Source organism: Fusarium oxysporum, chromosome 11 (assembly GCF_000149955.1).
Source record: "Fusarium oxysporum f. sp. lycopersici 4287 chromosome 11, whole genome shotgun sequence".
Classification (NCBI taxonomy): Eukaryota; Fungi; Ascomycota; class Sordariomycetes; order Hypocreales; family Nectriaceae; genus Fusarium; species Fusarium oxysporum.
Genome location: NC_030996.1, coordinates 2,130,958 through 2,152,120, shown reverse-complemented (window position 1 = coordinate 2,152,120; position 21,163 = coordinate 2,130,958). Strand labels below are relative to the sequence as shown.

General features: G+C 47.6%; 10 protein-coding genes across 10 annotated transcripts; 5 read left to right on the top strand and 5 right to left on the bottom strand.

The window, feature by feature from the left end:
• Nucleotides 1-703: 703 nt before the first annotated feature.
• On the bottom strand, nucleotides 704-3,138 carry FOXG_10182 (uncharacterized protein). The gene is made up of 6 exons (XM_018389423.1): nucleotides 2,124-3,138; nucleotides 1,902-2,072; nucleotides 1,714-1,857; nucleotides 1,571-1,657; nucleotides 1,434-1,517; nucleotides 704-1,384 (listed from the first exon to the last, which is right to left on the bottom strand). Exons 1-6 carry the CDS (start codon nucleotides 2,964-2,966, stop codon nucleotides 1,070-1,072), a joined length of 1,644 nt encoding a protein of 547 aa, XP_018247688.1. The 5' UTR covers nucleotides 2,967-3,138; the 3' UTR covers nucleotides 704-1,069.
• A 193-nt stretch (nucleotides 3,139-3,331) lies between these two features.
• Nucleotides 3,332-5,486, top strand: FOXG_10181 (uncharacterized protein). Its single transcript, XM_018389422.1, has 5 exons — nucleotides 3,332-3,567; nucleotides 3,618-3,905; nucleotides 3,957-4,379; nucleotides 4,446-4,977; nucleotides 5,031-5,486. The coding sequence occupies exons 1-5, from the start codon at nucleotides 3,401-3,403 to the stop codon at nucleotides 5,466-5,468; spliced, it is 1,848 nt and encodes a 615-aa protein (XP_018247687.1). The 5' UTR covers nucleotides 3,332-3,400; the 3' UTR covers nucleotides 5,469-5,486.
• On the bottom strand, nucleotides 4,995-6,006 carry FOXG_10180 (uncharacterized protein). Its single transcript, XM_018389421.1, has 2 exons — nucleotides 5,751-6,006; nucleotides 4,995-5,699 (listed from the first exon to the last, which is right to left on the bottom strand). The coding sequence occupies exons 1-2, from the start codon at nucleotides 5,932-5,934 to the stop codon at nucleotides 5,509-5,511; spliced, it is 375 nt and encodes a 124-aa protein (XP_018247686.1). The 5' UTR covers nucleotides 5,935-6,006; the 3' UTR covers nucleotides 4,995-5,508.
• Nucleotides 6,007-6,198: 192 nt separating this feature from the next.
• Nucleotides 6,199-8,629, top strand: FOXG_10179 (uncharacterized protein). The gene is made up of 7 exons (XM_018389420.1): nucleotides 6,199-6,498; nucleotides 6,545-6,758; nucleotides 6,811-7,315; nucleotides 7,371-7,801; nucleotides 7,850-7,930; nucleotides 7,997-8,074; nucleotides 8,132-8,629. The coding sequence occupies exons 1-7, from the start codon at nucleotides 6,349-6,351 to the stop codon at nucleotides 8,260-8,262; spliced, it is 1,590 nt and encodes a 529-aa protein (XP_018247685.1). The 5' UTR covers nucleotides 6,199-6,348; the 3' UTR covers nucleotides 8,263-8,629.
• On the bottom strand, nucleotides 8,374-9,442 carry FOXG_10178 (uncharacterized protein; the record flags this gene model as incomplete). Its single annotated transcript, XM_018389419.1, has 2 exons — nucleotides 8,374-8,909; nucleotides 8,965-9,442. 2 exons carry the CDS (start codon nucleotides 9,440-9,442, stop codon nucleotides 8,374-8,376), a joined length of 1,014 nt encoding a protein of 337 aa, XP_018247684.1.
• A 546-nt stretch (nucleotides 9,443-9,988) lies between these two features.
• On the top strand, nucleotides 9,989-10,968 carry FOXG_10177 (uncharacterized protein; the record flags this gene model as incomplete). The annotated part of the gene is made up of 3 exons (XM_018389418.1): nucleotides 9,989-10,495; nucleotides 10,566-10,853; nucleotides 10,903-10,968. The coding sequence occupies 3 exons, from the start codon at nucleotides 9,989-9,991 to the stop codon at nucleotides 10,966-10,968; spliced, it is 861 nt and encodes a 286-aa protein (XP_018247683.1).
• Nucleotides 10,969-11,105: 137 nt separating this feature from the next.
• Nucleotides 11,106-13,964, bottom strand: FOXG_10176 (uncharacterized protein; the record flags this gene model as incomplete). The annotated part of the gene is made up of 1 exon (XM_018389417.1): nucleotides 11,106-13,964. The coding sequence occupies one exon, from the start codon at nucleotides 13,962-13,964 to the stop codon at nucleotides 11,106-11,108; it is 2,859 nt and encodes a 952-aa protein (XP_018247682.1).
• Nucleotides 13,965-14,183: 219 nt separating this feature from the next.
• Nucleotides 14,184-16,583, top strand: FOXG_10175 (uncharacterized protein; the record flags this gene model as incomplete). Its single annotated transcript, XM_018389416.1, has 4 exons — nucleotides 14,184-14,499; nucleotides 14,572-15,463; nucleotides 15,516-16,205; nucleotides 16,255-16,583. The coding sequence occupies 4 exons, from the start codon at nucleotides 14,184-14,186 to the stop codon at nucleotides 16,574-16,576; spliced, it is 2,220 nt and encodes a 739-aa protein (XP_018247681.1). The 3' UTR covers nucleotides 16,577-16,583.
• Nucleotides 16,584-17,002: 419 nt separating this feature from the next.
• FOXG_10174 (uncharacterized protein) lies at nucleotides 17,003-18,472 on the bottom strand (the record flags this gene model as incomplete). The annotated part of the gene is made up of 5 exons (XM_018389415.1): nucleotides 17,003-17,035; nucleotides 17,104-17,729; nucleotides 17,787-18,034; nucleotides 18,104-18,242; nucleotides 18,301-18,472. 5 exons carry the CDS (start codon nucleotides 18,470-18,472, stop codon nucleotides 17,003-17,005), a joined length of 1,218 nt encoding a protein of 405 aa, XP_018247680.1.
• An 894-nt stretch (nucleotides 18,473-19,366) lies between these two features.
• Nucleotides 19,367-20,783, top strand: FOXG_10173 (uncharacterized protein). Its single transcript, XM_018389414.1, has 2 exons — nucleotides 19,367-19,944; nucleotides 20,000-20,783. The coding sequence occupies exons 1-2, from the start codon at nucleotides 19,665-19,667 to the stop codon at nucleotides 20,632-20,634; spliced, it is 915 nt and encodes a 304-aa protein (XP_018247679.1). The 5' UTR covers nucleotides 19,367-19,664; the 3' UTR covers nucleotides 20,635-20,783.
• The last annotated feature ends 380 nt before the right edge of the window (nucleotides 20,784-21,163 follow it).

The following is a 21,163-nucleotide window of genomic DNA, read 5'->3' as shown; positions in this document are numbered from 1 at the left end:
AAGGTTGATGTCATCCCGTGATACCTCTACAGATTATGACCTTGCCAAAGAGATCAATTGTTCACAGGATTGGAACTCTGATTTGAAGCCTTTCTGCAATTTAATAGAAATCCGAGTCGACGAGATGTGTCGCCGTGGAACCAGCTTCCAATAACACACAAAGACTTATGATCTAGTTACTGCTTTAGAAACACTGCTTATTCTTCACGCGTTGTAGTAACACGCAAAAGATTGGGCCAAGCTCGCTACCGTCTTACGCTTGAAGTCCCCAGTATATCTCATCTGATCCAGATAGTCATTACAGTCCCTTGACTTGTGGATATTACAGAGCCACCCTCTGGCCTGGCATTCTGCGATCAACATGCTGGACCCATAATGGTAGTTGTAGCAGTTTGTCTTTCCTGCGTAAATGCTTTGTGCCCAGGTCACATCGAGTTGACCAGAACATGACTTGCATTTGGTGTCGCTGTAGTAGTTGATCTGCATCTGCTTGGCTGCGGCAGCCGCGGAGATCAGCGTGGCGAGGACTGAAGCGGTTAAGAACTGCACCGTTTTGGTTGCTGCATAATGGGTTGTTAGTCACAAGGACATGTAGAGGAGATGGTGATTGGAACGCGTGGTGACCTATAGATGAGGGCTGATTTGTGGTGGGATGAAGATCATTTACCGGGTTGGTGTCTTGGCGGAAAAGGTCCTGGATGTCATCCTTATATACGTATTAGCTCTCCTGACCTTTTAATGTTCAGAAACTTTTGCTCGTAAAAGACTATGGATATAATCGTGACAGATGTTGAGGTAAATATCAAAACAAGGCTATAGCATATTTGAGAAACATTACAAAGGCATGTGCATTGAAGGCACGGAATGTTCATTGAGACGAAATAGGTCCAAGCAAACTAGCTTCACACAGAAAATTTCCGGTACTAGTTCAGCTCGCCAGTCCGAATGGGCCGTCTGCATACACGAGGTGGATGTACCATTCATCAGACGTTACATATTCCCCCCCATCCCATTTTGGAAACTCGGAACCAGCGTTAAACTGATATCTCCACTTACAGATGCGGTTCTCTTATCGGTATTCATTACCGCAATCGCCCATTGTCTCAAACATCTCGGTTCTGTTACTCCGGTTCAAGACCTCTTCGATGACCAGGCGGTCATCATCATCCAAGCTCCAGCCGAGAGTAGTAGCATTATCACTTGTATGCTCACTCATACCGATGCGTGCGCCAATGATGACTGCTCCGACATAGGGAAAGTCTAAGACCCAGCGCGTAGCTATGTTGGAGATGTTGACTTTGTGCTTTGTCGCGATGGTGCGTAGGACGCTGAGCAGCTCTTGGAAGAGACCCCAGCCGCCCCAGCTGCATATCATTCCGTAGTACTTCAGGCATCGTCAGTATAGTAATGATAGAAGAGTGTGTTTCGCTTACTTTTCTCTGGCTTGGAGTAATGTTGGTATCGTAGACATCTGGTTCGGGCTGATTGAGCCACGTATCTGCGATGAATCCACCGCACTAAAGAAATGATTTGTTAGTGGTCGCACAGCAAGTATATAGGAAGAGCCCACCAGAGTTCCATATGTCAACAGTTTGATATCATTTGTCGAGCAGGCGTCTGCCATTCTTACAGTAGGCCTCGAGTCGATCAACGAGAACTGTAGCAAATCAGCAAAAGCTCTATCAGTGGTGGTTCAATTGTTTAAGCGCTCACCTGCACTTGGTTCGTATATATCTTGATACCACTCTCGACAACTCGTTCAAGGTGTTCTGTATCAAAGTTACACAGCCCAATCCGAGCCACCCGTTTGTCTTCTACTAAATATTGCAGCGCGTCGATATACTGCGGATTATCCCACTACGGCTGTCAGTGAGGCTCGTCGAACATTCATCAAGACTTACAAGCTGCCAATGGAATTGGAGGAGATCAATCACCTCTTTCTGTAATCTACTGCATCTCTCGCTGACATTGGCCTGTACTGCTTCTCGGGAAACAGTCATGGGGTGAAACACGCAATACTTTGTTGCAGTAAACATTTCGTCCTTATGGGGATACATCGACCGAAAACGGCCCTGTAGTTGTATTAGTCAACCGTGATAACCCTTACAGTATCGCGTACTTACATAGAGAACTTCAGCGTCACCATAGTGATCTGCCATGTCGAATGCAGTAAATCCATTTTGAACATGTGTCGAGAATCCTTCGATGATTTTAGACATCTGTGCGGAACCCCAGGCTGGACTTGACATCTGCCATAGGCCTGAGAAAATGCGAGGTAGTGTTCTATCATCGAGTTGAAAGGTTTCCTTGGCCGGCGGAGGCCGTGCAATGTCTGAAGGTACTTTGCTCAATCTTGTTTCTGGCGAGTCCGGCAAAGCAACACCCAAGATGTTTGCCGTTGTGAGCATACCCCTCCCATATGGAAAAGCTATGCCTGTGCCCTTCAGCATCTCCTGACACTGAGCAAGAGACTCCAACAGTCTTTGGACGATATTTTGTTCTATCGAAGAAAACACTCGTGCCCCCGAGCTCACAGCAAGTCTCTTTGTCACAGCTGTCATTGCTTGGACCAAATCACCATCCATAGAAGCTAGGAGTGAGTCAACCCTCTGTTTCTCGGTTTCCGGTGAGTCAAGAGCGATCTGAATACCGCGAACAACCAGTTTGTCAAGAATGGAAACACCATCAAACGCTTGCCCAGACCCAAGCATACAGCGAGCTATCTTCTGGGTCTTCTCCAGTCCATCAATATCGAGAGTGGTAAATTGGGACTTGGAAGACTTTGTCTGGGCCTGAGCAAGGTATTGTCGTGTTGCGTCTTCAAAGCTCGTTGTGATGTCAGGGTGCGATGCCAGTAGTGAGCGGATGATAACTCTCAGACCATCAGGTGGTAGGTTCGCTATAACGCTGTCCGTCATCATATTGACGTGGGCGGTATTACTGTTGCCATTGCGAGAGACCGCCATAACGATCGACTGATTCAAACTGACAAAGTTTTAGGAGAATTCTGCACTGCTTGAATATCTCTGTGAGTCGTGGAGTTGGAGATAACGAAATTACTAGTCTTGATAGAGCCTGATATGAGTACTTGAATATGATGACTGGGAAAAAGCCGCCGGTGTTCAACGCTATTATCGGCGTTCAAGAAAGCGACACCGGCGTTTTAGATACGAGTTAGAATGCCGAGATAGCCGGGATGATAATCAGCTAACTGCTTATCAGTCTCTGAACCAATCAGCAACGTCTCTCTTATCGAGAGCATCCACTACGCTAGTTACCCCGGATTTGGTGATGACCGCGATTGATTGGGCAGGCAGGCTTGGTGACGATTCATCAACCAGGGTCATTCCAGAGCGAGTTGCAGAACACTGAACGAAGCACGCATCAGCACGTTGCCAACATGTCAAGTCCATCTCTTCAGAGTGCTAATGCGTGTATACAATGTCGAAGAGTCAAGATGAAATGTCGTCCTATGGGACAAGATACGTCTAAATGTGAACGTTGTACCCGCAAAGCCCTTGATTGCATTTTCAGGGAGCATCGTCGCGGCCGCAAGCCAGGCACAAAGTAGGAAGCTCAACCTAGTGGTCTTGTGACATGGTTAACATGAACCATAGAGTCACGAAAACGAAGAAAGCCCCTACCATCTCACCACAGTCGATTCCAAGTCTGGAGAGTCCAGCGGCAGCAGGGGCCCATATCTCCGAAACTGAAGATGACACAAATAATCTACAGCCATCGGGATTACTTAACCACCAGGCGCTGGAGGGAAAGTTCTCTCTAGGCAATATTCTAAGTGCGGACCAGGAACCTGTGCAGCGACAGAGAAGCCGCAATGAGTCACTTGAGGATCCCATTGAACTTGGGCTGATCACTCCATCTCTGGCAAAGTCTCTATTCGATAGGTAACCAGAATCTTCTACGTGTTCATAGTGTATATACTGACCTCCTCCTAGCTTCATAACCGTTTTAAATCCATACATCAGCCAACTCGATCCCTATCTCCATACCTTTACCTACGTCCGCTCCAAGTCTGCATTTCTTTTGAGCTCCATACTAGCCATGTCAGCAAAGACTTTCAATCACGTCTTGTATGCTAAGCTCTATGATCACTCACAAGACCTCTTCGCCAACGTCTTCCGCCGAGGGAGCAAATCCATCGAAATCGTGCAAGCAATTCTCATCCTCACCTATTGGAAGGAACCGCAGGACACAAGAGTCTGGACCTCTGTTGGATACGCGATCCGTATATGTATGGACCTGGGATGGCACAAACTTACGCCTTACTCCCCGACTGCTGTTGCGGAGTCTGAAATGCAAAAACGAGAACGACGGAACGTTGAGAGAACGTGGTATGTTTTGTTTGTCTACGATCGAAGGTATGATCTTCCTCCCCTTGGGATACATGTGTAAGCATGAGTGTGTTGATACTTATGTCCATAAAGCATTAGCTTGCAGACTGGCAGGCCCTGGATGATTGACTGCACTGAGTTTATCGAATCAATAGAAGACTGGTGCAACGGCCCTCTGGCCATTGACAATGATCAGCTTCTAGGCGCCTTTACTACGCTAAGATTGGTCACCTCCGCTTCGTTTCCACTACTTGCTGCCAAGTCACGGCAGCGATCTATCTCGCTTAGTGAGACCGCGTCTCTTGTTGGCCTCTTAGATGGCCGTATTGAGCGATGGGAAAGGAAGTGGACTGCAAAAGTCACGGCACAGACTGAACAATCCTGCCATGAGTTTCTCATCCGCTTCTACGGTGCACACCTTCGTCTTCAGCTTCATACCCTACCACTCCATGGTATTCTCGTCTCCGACAAATCGTATATCAACCATCATATTGACACAGTCTGGGTGGCATATAGCAGTGCCCTCAACATGCTGCAGCTAATTTCACGCTTTTCAGAGCATGTCTGCTTCGCTCAAGACTCCATCCATGTCATGACAGCTTATAGTGCGGCATTTCTCGTCAAGGTTGGTCCACTTCTTCTGCTTGACTGGAAAGTACTGACACTTTTTCATTATAGATCACTCTTGTATTTTCCGATTTCATATCTGGCCAGCTCGAATCAACCTGCACAGAGGCTATTCAGCAAGCTGCACAGGTCTTCTCCAATCAATCCGGATGCATAAGCTCTAGTTGCACCCTGCAAGCATCGTTTCTAGAAAGAGTCGCTATGAAACTTACAGAGAACCAAACGAGACACAAGACACCCCAGGAAGGTGGGCCTACAGGACTTGCAGGGCCTGTACCACAGACGATAGACCAGCTTGACATAAATGGAGGGCCCAGTGCAGACTCAGAAGGCAGCTCATCCTCCCAACGTCCCCCCGACCTAGCAACCCTAGATATATCATTTCTAGCTCAGGAAAACCTGGACTTCCCTTTCGAGTGTGATGATATGTGGGCAGAAATGTTTGGAATGAACACTCAAGATGTATCATTCTTCCCACAAACAGATTAATGAATATTATACATCCAACTGCTACTCTTTCCATCATGCTTCATGACCCCGAGTTTCCACTCAATGGAACAACAGTAGTCTCAGCATGACTGAATGTCCGAATCCCTTCCTTCACTATCTTCAGTTGCGAGGGACAGTTAGGATCAGGGCAAGCTATTAGTGCATCCGTAGTCATCCAGTCGTTGGGAGATGTCACTCTCTGCTTGGCTGGTAGAAGCGGAAGAACGGATGCTGGTTCCAATCAGTATGGCCCAAGTTCTTATATAGTACTTCTCATCTTACCAAGGCTATAGATACTGATCCCCTGGTCCGGGGGGAGGTAAAGCATTTCACCTTTCAGCGTGAAGTAGTCGCCTTTTTTCGCTCCACACATAATTTTCTTGCCTGGCGGACAAACGACCTCGACTCTCAAGTCAAATAGCTCGAAGGAGTCATCATGCGTAGGGTTAATCTTAGTGGAAGCCATGGCTGATAAAAAAAGGAACTAAAGAGAAATGGCCAAGATGACATTCGTTTGCATCGACACATGGAGACATTATAGTAAAGCTCTGGACTGGTCTAGGCTATGAGGCGTCACGGCTTATTGCCGACCGGCGAATTTCCCCGCGTATCCGCACCGGCGTTCTAAACATCCACCGGCGACTCAAGCTAAACTCCTGTTTCCCCTCATGATAAACGAGCCATGCATTGCGATAAGCCACTGGAGTCGGTCTCCATCATAAATAATGGAGAAGATCGGCCGACTCAGATAACATGACTTGAGTCACTGCAGCATTGGGAAACATTATTATTATCCGGGTTTGTCAATGGCAATATTTGAGGTTCCTACTCCTCTTTTCAACTCAACTTCATATTAATACTTGTTTCATACTCTGAGACAATGGATAAGGACGAAAAGATTGTCGCATGCAGTGACATGCCGGCAGACGTCGAGATGGGCAGCGGGAACACGGAGGTCATCTCATCCAATGGCCTCAAGCGTGAACTTGGCTCTCGTCACATTAACATGATTGCCGTCGCTGGCATGATTGTAAGTTGTTTCGCTACTTTCCATCTCGCATAATTGACTCTGGTAGGGAACGGGACTCTTTCTTAGCTCTGGCCAAGTCATCGCAACAGCAGGCCCAGTTGGAGCCCTGTTAGCATATACCCTCATGGGATTCGTCACCGCGGGCGTTGCATATACCACAGGGGAGATCACGGCGTTTATGCCATCGACTGGCGGTTTCGTTCGTCATGCGACGAAGTTTGTGGAGCCTGCACTTGGTGCTGCAACTGGCTGGAACTTCTGTAAGTCACCATCTTCTTACTACTAGTTACGGGAAGACTCTGACTCAAGTAGGGTATACCATGGCTATCAACATGCCAGCCGAGATCAGCGCCGCAGCCACGCTTGTCCAGTTCTGGAACACTTCCATCAACCCTGGCGTCTGGATCACCATCTTTCTTCTCTTCATCATCGTCGCCAACCTTTGCGGAGCCAAACTCTACGGCGAGTCCGAAGTCGTCTTCGCATCCCTCAAGATCATGCTCATAATCGGTCTCATCATTGGTGGACTAGTTATTGACCTCGGTGGAGCACCGAATCACGAACGGCTGGGCTTTCGGTACTGGATCCATCCAGGAGCCTTCAACACTTATATCAAAGACGGTTCGGCTGGACGGTTCCTCGCATTCTGGAAGGCAATGCTTCCTGCTGCTTTCAGTTACGGCAATATTCAAGTCGTGGCCATCTCGGGGTCTGAAACGCGTAACCCTCGAAAGCTCATCCCGGCTGCGACAAAGAAGACCTTCTACCGAATATTCTTCTTCTATTTCTGCAGCATCTTCATCGTCGGTCTCATTGTGTAAGTACTTGATGTGGACTGCAAGATCTCTGAGGAACTAACGAAAACCCGTCAGGCCATACAACGACCCAGCTCTCGGCGTCTCTACCGGAACCGCCTCACAGTCTCCATTCGTCATCGCCTTCCAACGATCCGGAGTATCAGTTGTCCCCTCTATCATCAACGCTGTCGTATGTACCTCAGCCATAAGCAGCGGCTCTGCTTGTATCTTCATCGCCTCTCGAACTCTTTTCGGCCTTAGCTGTGATGGCCATGCTCCGCAGTTCTTCCAACGTTGCAACAGATTCGGCACCCCCCACTATGCGGTTGGTATGAGCTGCCTATTGTCTCCCCTCGTGTATTTGACGGTTGTCAACAACACTTCCGTGGTCTTCGCCTGGTTTGTGAACATTACGACTGTTGCTGGCCTTATAGGCTGGGTCGTCATTCAGGTGACCTATCTCCGTTTCTTTGCTGGTCTCAAGAAACAGGGGTACAGTAGAAAAGGTATGCCACATAGAAGCATCGCCTCCACAGTTTCTCTAACGTATCTAGATCTTCCCTACAAGAGTCCCTTCCAGCCATACGTGGCCTGGGCGACGTTGCTCATGGTTTCCTTAGTTATCCTGTTTTGTGGTACGTCATAGCTCTCCCTCATCTACCCCTCTTGAAAGACGAATGTTTTCGCTAATTGTATCTCAGGGTTTGACGTCTTCGTGAAGGGTCGTTTCACTGCCCAGGGATTCATCACATGTTACATCAACATAGCCATCTTTGCTGGTATGTATGAACTCGCCGCTATCGCAGCTACACAATAGGCTGACAAGATGACTCCAGTGCTTTACACAATCTTCAAGATCCGGCTGAGGTCGAAAGTCATACCAACTTCAGAGATTGAGCTCAGTGAAGAGTTTCGGTCAATTCGAGAGGAAAAGCAGCAGGAGGAAGCTAATCAACAGCATAAATAAATCGCCATTCCATTTTTGATATATAGCTACTTCCAAGAAATGCAGTTCTAACGAGAGAGACATACAAAATGGTACAAACTAGTTTCCAGTCTTTCGCTAGACCAGGCTTGTTCATACACCCTTCTCTCCAAAGTCCTTGGGTACTTCGGGACCCCAAACCGAGAAAGGTCCAACGACGTCCCTGTTGGTCCCTGTTGCCCGATTGACGACATCACCATCAGCATAATGCTCAATCTTGAAGCCACTGGGATCCGCCCAGTAGTCAAAGATCTGACTACCCAAAACATGTCGCCCAACGCCCCAGACACTCTTCCAGCCTTTGCTAGCCAGGTACTCATGTCCAATGAGCTGAGTATCAAAATCTGCCACTTCAAATGAGGTATGGTGGCAGTATATCTTTTTGACATGAGGTTCAGCTCGCTGCATGAAGAAGCAGTGATGATCAGAGTACTCATCGCCGAGATCCAGGTGCATAAAGGTGAGCACGTCCATATTGGAGAAGTCCCAATGGTACAGGATATCTGAAGGGACGAAATTGAAGTTGCCTGTGTACCATGCTAGCTCGTTATCAAAGTCCGGGACAACGTAGCCGAAATGGCCGAGCTTGTGAACAAGTGCTGGGCCAGGGTGGTATCGCTGGTATTTTCCTATCAAAGGTCAGTATACAAGAAGCAGTACATAGATGGTGAATATTGAACCCACCTCGCCTTGGCTTTGTGAATGGCTTGTTGTATGGTCCCTGCTGCTCATGTGTGGCGGTGGGTTCCTCTGAATCAATCTTCCTCTCTTCTTGACCATACACAACATGAAAGAATGTGTTGTCTTGTCGACTGAACTTGATCATCTTCCCCCCACCAGGCGCATGCTCAAGAGAAACTCGCTCAGCTCCTTCAAGAGCAGCTGCCTTCTCAAACTCTTCCTCAGAGGCAGCTACGAAAGCAGGCCCAAGGAATCTCTGCTTTCCATCTTTACTCTTAGTTGCGACGTAGACAAAAGGGTCTATGCCATAACCTCGGTAATAAATGGTATCTCCGACTTGAGCTTCTTTGACAAAGCCAAAGTCATCTGCGAATCTGTCGAACTTGTCCAGCTCTGGGTGTTCAAAGTAGACATGGGCGACGCGGGACAATTGCACCTTGGAGAGGTCGTTGGTGATTGTGGGGATTCGCATATCAGGCATGATGGCTTCTCGTAGACACCTCGGCAGTTTTGTGAGAACGGTTAATGCGACTTTTAGTGCCAGAGACATAGTAAACCGCTCAGAGATGAATCTTACTACTACTGTTTAAAACCATGGGTATTTATTCTTTGAAGGCGTATAGTTTATAGGTTCCGTAGCTGCTGGTCTCTGTAATCCCCGAACCTGAGGTACCAGTTAGTGGCGTTGGAGACCCTGACGCCGCTCTCCGCGACCCACTCACACGGTTCTCGACTTCGGAGGAACTCAAGTTAGCATCGGAGGATCTTTTTTATACCGGCAAGGACGGATCGGGCTTGGCCGGAAGTGTAAGTAAAAAAGTCAATCAGAGGGTCGGATGTGACCGTGATTCTGTGCCTCATGATTCACGCAAAATTCCAGCCTCGGTACTTATGAAACACGCTGCAGAAATCCAGGGCAAACTCTCAATCGCGGCGTGACTTCGCCTTTTGAGCCACAGTCTTGCATGGCATATAAGATAGTAAACTATACGATCGGGCTTTCTCACGCAGCCGTGAGAATTTTACTATGACTGCTTCATACGCACCTCCCTTTGCGCTCGTCACTGGCTGCAACAGTGGCATTGGCGAGCAGCTTGCCATTGCCCTCGCCAAGAACAACTTTACAGTATTCGCCACAGCCAGACGTGTTGAGTCTTTAGACAATCTAACAAGACAATATGCAAACATCATTGCACTACCTCTAGAGCTCAGCAACTCTACAAGTCTCGAAAGTCTTAGGGACTCGGTCACCAAATACACTGGAGGACGACTAGACATACTCGTCAACAATGCGGGGATGCACTACGCAGCACCAGCAACGGATATCAACGTCAACGAAGTCACGAAGCTATTCGCAGTCAATGTTATAGCCGTTATGCACATATGTCAGCTCTTTGTTCCACTGTTGCGAAAGGCCCCTCGACCACGCATTGTCCAGATCGGAAGTGTCACTCGCGATGTTCCCGTTGTATGTCAGTCGGTGTACAACGCCTCCAAGGCTGCTCTCAGCCAGTATACCAAAACTCTTCGTGTGGTGAGTTGACATATCTCCATGCAGAACTGAGAGTAACTCGTTCAAGTGCGATGCTAATCATCGAACTTAGGAATTGAGGCCCCTGTCTATCGAAGTCATTGAGGTTGTGACTGGGTATGTCCGCAGCAACATCCTTAGAGATGGCGTTCTCATCTCCGAAGACTCGCTGTACCGACCCATCAAGGCTATTGTTGAGGCTGTTAAGAATGGAGGAAACAGGACCGGCATGCCCGCAGACGAATATGCTCGTGTTGTTGTACGCCAAATCCTTGGCAAAACATATAAGCGAGAGATATGGGAAGGTCATCGGTCGCGTATATTACGCTTTATGGTGACTTTTTTCCCGTTATGGTTATTGGTATGTGAGCCTATTCAACACCATGGCTAACGACTAACGCAATTGTTAGGAGTTTACACTTTTCATGTCCTTCAAGTTACATCTTGTATCAGATACCAAGCTAAAAAGCAACTAGGGTGAATGGCCTTTGACAAATTACCATATCTTATATTACAGGATCTACTCCGAAGTATATAGATCGGCGGCCAAGAAGGTGGTACATCATAGATAAGAATAGTGCCAAGTCCTGCTCTTTTGCTTTATTCAATACATCTAAGCTCTCTGACGCTTTGCCTTTGGTTCCTCTCCATTAGTATATATACACAAGGAATTCTTATAACCTATTCTTGCAGTGTTCCATTCTATGCTACTAGAGGCAGTATGGCGGAGTAGCAGCTTAGCATAAGACGCTGCAGTTGCTGCTGCGTAATTCTGCCACCTTTTGTTTTTGTAAGAATCTGCATAATCGCAGATGCCACGGATAACAAGGCATGGAAGGGTATTCATGACTCCTGCCGCCTCCATCTCAAAACATAATATGCCATGTTCTTTTGCCCAGCGGTCACGTGCAACAGCGTCCTTAAGAACCCTGTTTCCGGATGCAATAAGGCCATAGTGAACTTCTGGTTGATCTGTTGGTCGACGTGCCCTGCGCTGCACATGGCTCTCTGCGTCAATACAGTCTCTAAGGGCAAAGCAGTTAGAGCATGCTGCCTTAAAGAGATGATCATTCTCTTGTCCGGGGTGGCTGTAGTCTGACGTGGGGGAACATGGTATAGAACGGACAATATCTTCCAGATATGGCCGAAGCGAGTTTGAACAATGATCAGGCTTTGAACAAAGTGCGCTTATGGCAGTCCTCAAGCATTTTGGTGGTCCCTGGAGGCTCCCGGTGAGTTGAAAGGTATTACCTTCACACTCCTTGCCTCTATCGTATTGAATTACTCCGGAAGACCTTGATGTTGGAAGACTAACCACAACGTCTCCGAGGCGAATATCTATCTCTGGGGAGGGAGCTCCACCACCAATGCCGACCAAAAGACAGAATTCAAGCTCGTGATAAGTTCTTCTCATGTTGGAGGCAGCGTCAGCAGCTGCATTTGTTCCATACTCTCCAGAGGGAAGACAAGCAGCAACTATCATATGTTGGCCCATTGTACCAAGTGCATAAGTGTTGCTATCCCCTTTCATTTTGGTGTGCCCGTTATGTTCTGTATCAAAAAGCGCTCGTACTGCCCGAAGCTCCAGAGGAAGAGCACAGATAATGCCCACAGTGTACGCAGAATGTGGGTAATCCTGCATGTCCAGCCTGGGATCACTCAAGTTGCTTCGATTACTGGGACCATCGGCAGGATAATCCGGGACGGGTGAAGAGTGTGGATGGTCCAAGGAAGTAGAGCCCTGTGCGTTCATCACCGAACTATGAGAGCCCCTATGCGGTGTATGGTTGTTATTGAACTGTCCCCACCTCCCAAAGTCTAGGTCTTGTGCAAATTTGTCAAGTTCCTCAATGGGTATAGAACTATAGGCTTGGCTTAGTTCCGTCTCTAGCGGTAGTATGACTTTCTGATAAATCGTCGTTCTTAGTGTTAAGGTATCCAGCATATCTCCTTCGCTTTGCCAGACTTTTTGGTCCAAGCAATTTGTCAAAGCCAAATAAAATTGCGAGTTCTGGGGAATTTCTGCCTTGCAAGCCTGAAATACAAGATTCGCGTCCATGTATCTAGTGAAAGCCGAGGGTTGTGTATTTGTTCCTAGCTTGACGTTGAATTTCTGGGCGAGAATATCAAGAGGGGTTTCGAAGTATACTTCTAGTAGTACCAACGCCAATGTGATGACATTTGGGCATGGATGAGTGAAGAAATCTTCCAGGTCAGGATCGTCCGAGTCAGTGTCCTTTGGAATATCGTCGGAGCTGGGGGGGTTGGTAGGAGCTTCAGCCACCGGAGGATGGAGACTCGAAAGAGGAGTGTTGATAAATGGCCTGAAAAGTATGGCAGACGATGATGTGCGAAAGAATAAAATATCAGGTGAGCCCCACGTTGACTGTAACCATGGGGTGTCGTAGAGGTGAAACACTGTTGAGGCTAAGATAACAGCCAATATTCGTTTCGTTCTCTCAGTAAAAGAGCCCTTCCTATGCCTCAAGATGTACTCGAGCGAAACTGCGTTCTGCGACGTGTCGATAGTAGAATTACAGATTTCTGGCTGTAGCTGAAATAGTTCATTCCGTAACACCTTGAGCTCGAGGCGGTATGCAGTCATCGACTTGATCTTTGCTATTGTCTCGCATAGTCTTTTGATCTTCAGCGCTTTGGCTCCCGTGTGTTTTCGCTTAGACTGCGAATTGCTTGCTGGACCAGTCACTATCTGAACAACCTTGTTCCTTGATGCATGAACCCGGACTTCTTGCCAGTCGTATTGCGTAGAGAGAAACATATCGAAGTCGATAATCTCCTCATCTTCAGCCCTAAGGGTAGCTTCCGGCTTTCGATGGGTACCCAAATAGAGGCGGGCTCCGAAGTCATGTTCTGTTTTGCATGGGCAATCGGTACATGCCACCATAGCTTCGAACATAGATTGAGCGGCATTCGAAATACCGTAAGGAAGCTCTGCGATGACAAGCTGAGGAGCAAAGTCCTCTGTAGCCCATCGGGATAGGTCTTCGAGGTAGCTATCACGTAGAGTTTCCTCGCACATAGCCAGTGACTTCAGTAATTCCTCCCGTGACTCGTATGTTTTCGTCAAGTCCACTAATGCGATATTGGTTAAGTTCGTGAAACCACTTTGGGTGCGTCCGATGTTCTCGCCCAGTCGCACCAGTTCTCGCAACCTGTCTTTGGCAGGGCCTCTGAAGCAAGTAGCAGGAAACATGAGCTTGATTGGTGCCAGCAACAGGGTGATGAGGCTGCTATCCACACCAGACACACTTGTATCGTCCAGAATACTCAGGCTTCTCTTTATCATGTTGAAATACGCCATGAGACTGGCACAGAAAGATTTGAGTTCTTCATCCCGCTCACTGACCCAGAGAGTCTCGGTGATTTGCTGGGCCGCCTTGTAGGTCAGATGCAAAGAGTTGATCGTTTCACTGCCACTGACCCATGGAAGATCAGAATTTACCGCGGCCATTGTGGCAATGAATTTTGAGGTCGCGATAATAAGACTTATATTAAGAGCTGGTGGTCTAGGATGACTTGAGCTGGCTATGATATAGTGAGGCTGCGGCTGAAGAGATTCCCCGCACATTCCTGCAAAGCTGCCTCACTCTCAGGCTTCGAAAGCGTGTGCTTATCCCGGAGACATCTTCTCCTCACATTAAAATCATGGTGACAAACATAAGCAAATACGATGTCGCTATCACTCACGGGTGAGGCAGGAGACCATTCTCCAAATGCTACAGTGTCGGAATGTGCTCAAAGGTGTTTTGAGTCTTTCCAGCATTGCCTCAATAGTGCTAGCAGGTCGGACAAACTCCGTACTCCTCGGTCACAATTGTCACTAGTCCGGGTCGAGGATCAACTCGCCAGATTTCAACTTTGGACAACCAATATCCGCGTCTTCAGCACTGGACGCGATTCCCTAGATTATCGACTGAGAGATGTCCCAGATGTTCAAACACCTGTTATCGGCCTGTTGCAGGCCCTCGACTTCCAAATCAAGACCTGTAGGTAGTAACGCTGATTCCAAGATCGAATCTAATGTGAGAATGCGTTGTCCTAACAACCGAGGCAAATAGGTTCACGTATCCTCGACTCAATACTTCTAACTCCAGAGAGAACAAAAATCGAAGAGGGTCTTGAGAAATTCGTCGATTCTCTAGATGGAGTGTCGAGCGAGATCACCTTACTTCACAAGATCACAAACACGATACGTCGTGCTAGTAAGGACACACAGAACAGTAGAGCTGCTGAAGGGTTCAAGATCAGAGATGATGAAGGCAATGACGCAGGACCATTCCTCCAAGAGATCTTCGCGAATTATATCCATGATAGGTTTCCTGGTGCCAGTGAAGATATTCGTAAACGCCTTGCGAGCTCTATGGTCATTCGTCGCAAACGGTTGCTATATCGTCGAGAGCGCTATGGAAAGAAACCAATACAACTACCACAGATAACGTCTGCTCCGCGTATCTCACACCCGGAGCCAGATATCATCACACCGCTGGATGACGCCGAAAGACCTGCTAAGAGAAGAATCGTGGCAGCACCAGCCCAGAGCGTTGTTCATTCGACTGCAACCGCGACGACTTTGTCACCCGAGAGATTCAGGAAGGCTGCTGCCCCATCTGTGGTTTCAGTTTCTAAAACAGTCAAGCTGAGTGATAATGATGATGCTGTGTTTCCTCCTGCTCCTACTCGCGCTTTGATGCAAAGATACAATAACACGAAGCGCGATATTGAGGATAGGTACAAGCAGAGACTATCGACAATACACGGATACCATGAAGGTGTTGAGCTGACTGACCTGGTTTCTGGAGATGCTCGAGAAATCCTTGATGCTGAACTTGTACGGGACAGCGCATTAGCCAAGGCCTGGGATGATTGCATCGAGGCGGTGGGCGAAGTCACCTGCCCTTACTGTTTTCATGTGCTACCAATTCGTGAGGTCATTGATGATCTAAAATGGAAGTACGTATGCTGGGCTCACGCATCGTGACATAATCATGCTAATCATTCATAGATATCATGTCAAGAACGACCTTGAGCCTTACGTCTGTTTGTTTGAGGCTTGTCACACATCTGGGCATCTGTACACTCACAGCAATACATGGATCAGGCACATGTCAGAACACGCTTTACGATGGCGCTGCGCGTCGAGGCGGCATGGCGAATTCTTGACTGACTCTAGAGAGCACTATCTTGATCATATGAAGAACAGTCATTCAGGTGTATTTACTGATGCTCAACTCGGGGTTTTGGCTGATCAGAATGGTCGCACAATCGGTCCACTATTCAAAGCTTGTCCACTTTGCGGCGAAGAAAAGGGGAAATCTTCGCTGATTGATCACCTGGTTGGCCACATGCGCTCCTTGGCTCTCAAATCATTGCCATCTCATCACCAAGATACCAATGAGTTGGGTGAGATTGGCGTAGAACAGGACAGCTGGGGTTCGTCTCTACCCCATAGCAGAAGTACCATCAAGAACGCTTCGAAGGTCGACCTTGAATTCTCTGATACTAGTGGCCCAGGCCAGCCCCATATAAACATTCCCGTATTTAAAGATATAGGAATGGAATCCGTGGAAGTGGATGAGGGGGTACCACTAACAATGCCTCGGTTTGCATGCCCATTCTTCAAGCATAACCCAAAACGATATGAAAATAAGATAGCCTGCCGTTACCCAGGATGGGAAACAGTCCATCGACTTAAGTTAGTATATCTTATCTGAGATACTTACGAGAAACTAACGCCTATTTAGAGAGCATATTTTCCGATCCCATATGCTCCCGAAGTATGAATGTCGGCGCTGCTTCCAGTTTTTTGAGACTGCGGAGGGTCTAGGCCGCCATTCGGAAAAAATCCCTGTTTGTGAGGTTTCGACTCATAGGCCTGAAGAAAACGAGGGCATTGATGAAAGGCAAGCAAAGGCATTACGAAAGCGAACTAAAAACTCCAACCCAAAAGCTGATCCTCAAACGGTTCAAAAACAGATATGGAATGATATCTACATGATTATCTTTCCACAGGAAAACCAGATACCTACACCATACTTTACAATGAGTGAGATAAAAAGATGGTGATTTGGAGGTTTAAATACTATGTAGTCTCTTATATTTTGTAATACATTATACAGAGTCTGAGATGCTGTATATGTGATCCCTACAAGGGCAAGTTGTTCATATCTACCCAAACCCATTGATTGATTGATTGATGGTTAAAGCTTATGACATCTCAACGAGACATATCAAGCCAACACAATGAAAAATCTCAATTAACTTCAGCTTTTGGAAGGTAATCACGTGATGACTTAATTTCTCCTGTCTGCTAGCTGAGACCTGAAAACCTCTGCAGAAGAAAGAGATTATATAAGGGTCTGTTTACTTATTGACTCATGCTCCATAGTTCATATTCCCTCTACAGCTGCTATAGCTGACGTAAGTCGACTACGGCGGGCATATCACTACCTAAACCCATAAAGTCCCTTTCTTAATGGAAGAAAATGTCCATCAGAGCTTACTCATAGCGGCCACCCAGTGTTTCTAGATGATATTAGTAAGAACATCCCATTTCTCAAGAGATGTGCGTCAATGAAAGTGCATTAACTTACCGTCTCTGCGCCCGCTCCAACAGAGCGGACCTTTGAAGCCAGCCATCCGCCACCTGGGGCAGACTCGACATCGAATCTAGCTTCATCGTCTCTAACATCCTTGTTGAACATGATCTGGCTCGGCAACTCTGGATATTTCACAGCTGGTCTACCGAGTCCGATCAGATCGCATGCGTTCTTATCAAGAGCTCCAGCAATGCGATTCCGACTTCTGAATCCGCCTGTCACAAGCAGTGTAAGATCAGGAAACCTGCGGCGAATCTCTTCACTCGTGCGTAGGAAGGAACCTTCGCGAATACTCGACCGAGATTCGGCAGAGTTCGGTTGCAGGGACGAATTGGTGCTCATCATCTGAGGGTCTTCGAAAGATCCACCGCTGAGATTGATGTAGTCAATTTCCTCCTGCTGAATCAACTCTATCTGTCGTAGCATCTCGGACATGCCCTCTTCGTCTTTGAAGTCTGCCGAGTTGATCTTTACACCAACGCAGAATGACTTGGGGACTTCTTTGCGGATGGATCGGATAATGCGAAGAACTAGTTGGACGCGCTTGTCTGTTGAACCTCCAAACTCATCATCGCGCTGGTTGCTGTTTGATGACATGAACTGAGATAGTAAGAACCCATCTGTGATCTAGATTAGCAAGTATACCAGTTTGTTTTCTCGTACCACTGGTGACTTACGTGCTGCGTGAATTTCAACGCCTTGAAAGCCAGCTTGGTAAGCTAGTCGCGCAGCTTCAGTGAATTGTGCGATGACAAGATCGATGTCATGCCGTGTCATGGCCCTCGGAGTTCCAAAGACCAACATACGGATCAATTTTGCGACGGTGTTGTCGCCGAGATTAATGGGAATGGCACTCGGCGCGATCGTCTTTGCGAATATGCTTCTCTTTCCCGCTCCGGTTGAAGATTGTCGCCCTGGATGGTTCCTAACACATCACTCCAATTAGTCGCGACGTCTTTTAGCCTTCACTCCATGTTTCAGATGCTGGGCTTACAATTGAGCAATCATATGACAGTTCTGGTTTTTGGTAACGGCCGTCCATTGTGACCAGCTATTAAGCAAGTTCGATGTGGTCCCAGTGACTGCGACGTCTTCATTGCTGCCAAGATATTGGTCTGAAACCATGATGTTACCTATTCATTGTCAGAGCAAAGTTACTCACACATAGGTAAGCTCTTTGCTGTGATTTACCTGTAATTAGAGCTGCCCATCCACCTTGCGCCCAGCGTTTATACAATGCTCTATGATTGGCAGATGGTAGTAAGTTCTGGGCCATCTTCTCAGACATTCCAGTCTTGACAAGCCTATTCTTGAGGACGAGTCCGCATCGGAGTCGAAGCTGAGAGTTCGCTGCGGAGTTCATTGTTGACATTGTTCGTGATAGTAAGGTTTCTCGTGAAATCTTGGTCAGACTTGGGCTCAAGGAAAATTTTTTAATTATTTCTCATCAGTAGCACTTATCTATTTACTGTCTAGTTATCTTTTGTTGCTATAACTAAACATCACGAGATGTTAAAACTGGCTGCGGAGGAACTCTAGGGTGAATCAGGCCCCGAATCCTCCGAAGCTAAATTCACTCGAGTCAGTTAGTCCCCACATTCGCTTCCTCGTGTTAGTGCCGTCCGGGGTTTTGGCCGGGAACAAATCCAGCCAGGGTCATTCCCAATCAACAACCCTTCGGCCGCCTTCACGTGCCAACCTTTTACAAAATAGACATAATATTTAGCTTAGATATAGCCAAACAGTTTTGAATCTTCACCACATACGTTTTGTCCTGTTCTTGGCCCTGTGCTCAGCCCTCTCCCCTGAAACGCCACCTGCGACGTCTCTCCCCCAAAACACATTCCCCGACAGACAATTGGCTCTTTGACAAAAGCACCTCCACAGATCTCGGAACTTGACGACGCAGAGATACGATTGGCTCCTCAGAAGATAGACGAGGTCTTGGTATCAGTTACACATGTGCCGCTTTCGCCGTTCGCCATGACCTGTTTGCCGATCATGGTCCGTGGGCGGAGCTCAGAAACTATCACTCTGTTTTAAGTGCAAGTGTTTTATGGTTAATTAGCAAATCGCTGTTTAGAAATGGCTGTTTGACGTTTTGTTTGACAGAGTGGCTGTGTTCTTCGGGAGACGAGGATTCCGGGTCTTGGCTGGGCGGGAAGGGTCAAAGCGTGAGTGAAGCTGTGCGGTGCGTGATATGTTTGTCTGGTGATGTTTGGCAGATTTTGAGGCTACCATCGTGAAGCTGTTGAATGTCTCGAGAGTGTCTTGTGTTTTACTTGGCTGCTTCTTTGGTGGTGATATATGTGCATTTTAAGAAGGCCGTAACAGGAAACTGGCTCGTTGACATTTGTATATAAGTCTGATCATCTTCCTTTCATTGTTTTAATCATCAGCATCAACAATCAGCATCAGTACCATCTTCTTCCCTTTTCATCACTTCTCTCCTGCCGGTCAGGTCTCTTGTTCCAGTCCCTCTGACTATTTCACTCCTCATCTCTCTGCCCACCTTTCTTCTCAAACCTACATCACGATAATATCATAGTCTCAAAATGGCTCCCATCAAGAACATCATCCTGGCCCTTTTCGTCGCTGCCGATCTCGCAGCAGTCTCAGCCCACAGCGTCATCACCAATGCAGTTGGTGATGCCGGTGGCTCTGGCATGGCCCTTGGTGTTGATACTTCAACTCCTCGAGACGGAACTCGAAGACGCCCTTTCCAGCAAGACGCAACTCGCTTCCGAGGCAACGCCGCTGATACCGTCGGCGAAACCTTGTCTAACGGTGATAACGACATCGAGCAGGGAACATTGGATATCATGGAAGAGACAGGTAAGCTAAGATACTCGATCTTAGTAATGGTTACACGGACTTACACTCAAACCAGGAAGCCAGCTCCCTCAGGTTAACCCCGGTGGTAGCCTCGAGATGACGGTTCATCAGGTCAACTCAGACGGTGCTGGCCCATACACCTGCATGATCAACGCCGACGGCACCGGTACGTCATGGGATAACATCCCCGTGACGACTAATGTCGAGGGTAATGAGCGGGGACGCAACCGGGACGGCGAGATGGGAGACTTTCCTCTTGTTGCCTCTATTCCTGCTGGGCAGAACTGTACCGGAACAGTCGCGGGCGAGGACAACGTCTGTCTTGTCCGCTGTCAGAACCCGGCTCGCGCTGGCCCATTTGGTGGTGTGATTCCAGTCCAGATGGCTCAGGCCAATGGCGACACTGCTGGTAATGCTGGTAACGCCGGAAACACGGGAAACAATGGCAATGCTGGTAACGGCAACGCGAATGACAACACCAACGATACCACCAACGATACCACCAACGATACCACCAACGATACCACCAATGATACCAACAACGACGGTACCACCGGTGGTGCCAACGGTAATGCCAACGGTAACAACAATGGTAACGCCAATGGCAGTGGTAATGACGATGAGGAGGAGGAGGATGAGAACGACGCTGGCACTCGCAACAACCGCCGTGCCACTCGCTTCTCTGCATAAATGATAAGCCGATAATGATTGGTAACGCAAACTTGGAAACGGAAGACTGGATCACCGACACATGGGACTGGACAGGAGGGGGGATGGAAGCAGGATATCTACATAGTATATTTGGAAGGGCGATAGTATAATAAGATTTTGCTGATGAACCCTTCTTCCTCCGTCTTTGTTGGTGATTTTGACGCTTAGTGAATTGACTTTCGGATCTAGGGGACGAGGTATAATAATGATTTCTTTATCCTTTGACCAGATTTCTCCGGAATGTTCCCGCACTTCAATGTCTCATCTTAGACGTTGTCTAGGCCACAGTTCGTGGAAGTCGGGTGATCACTCACTGTTGTAATGACTGCACAGGACCAGTCGGAACCCATCGATGGTCAGTGTCACTGACAAGTAGTCTATGATCTTCAGCTAACATGTTTCGTCAACGTGTCTAACCAGCAGTGCAAACAATCCGGGCCTAAGAAAGTTAACTGCAGGATCTGTGCTCCAAGGCGATAATTTTGGGAAACAAATAACACGTGAATAA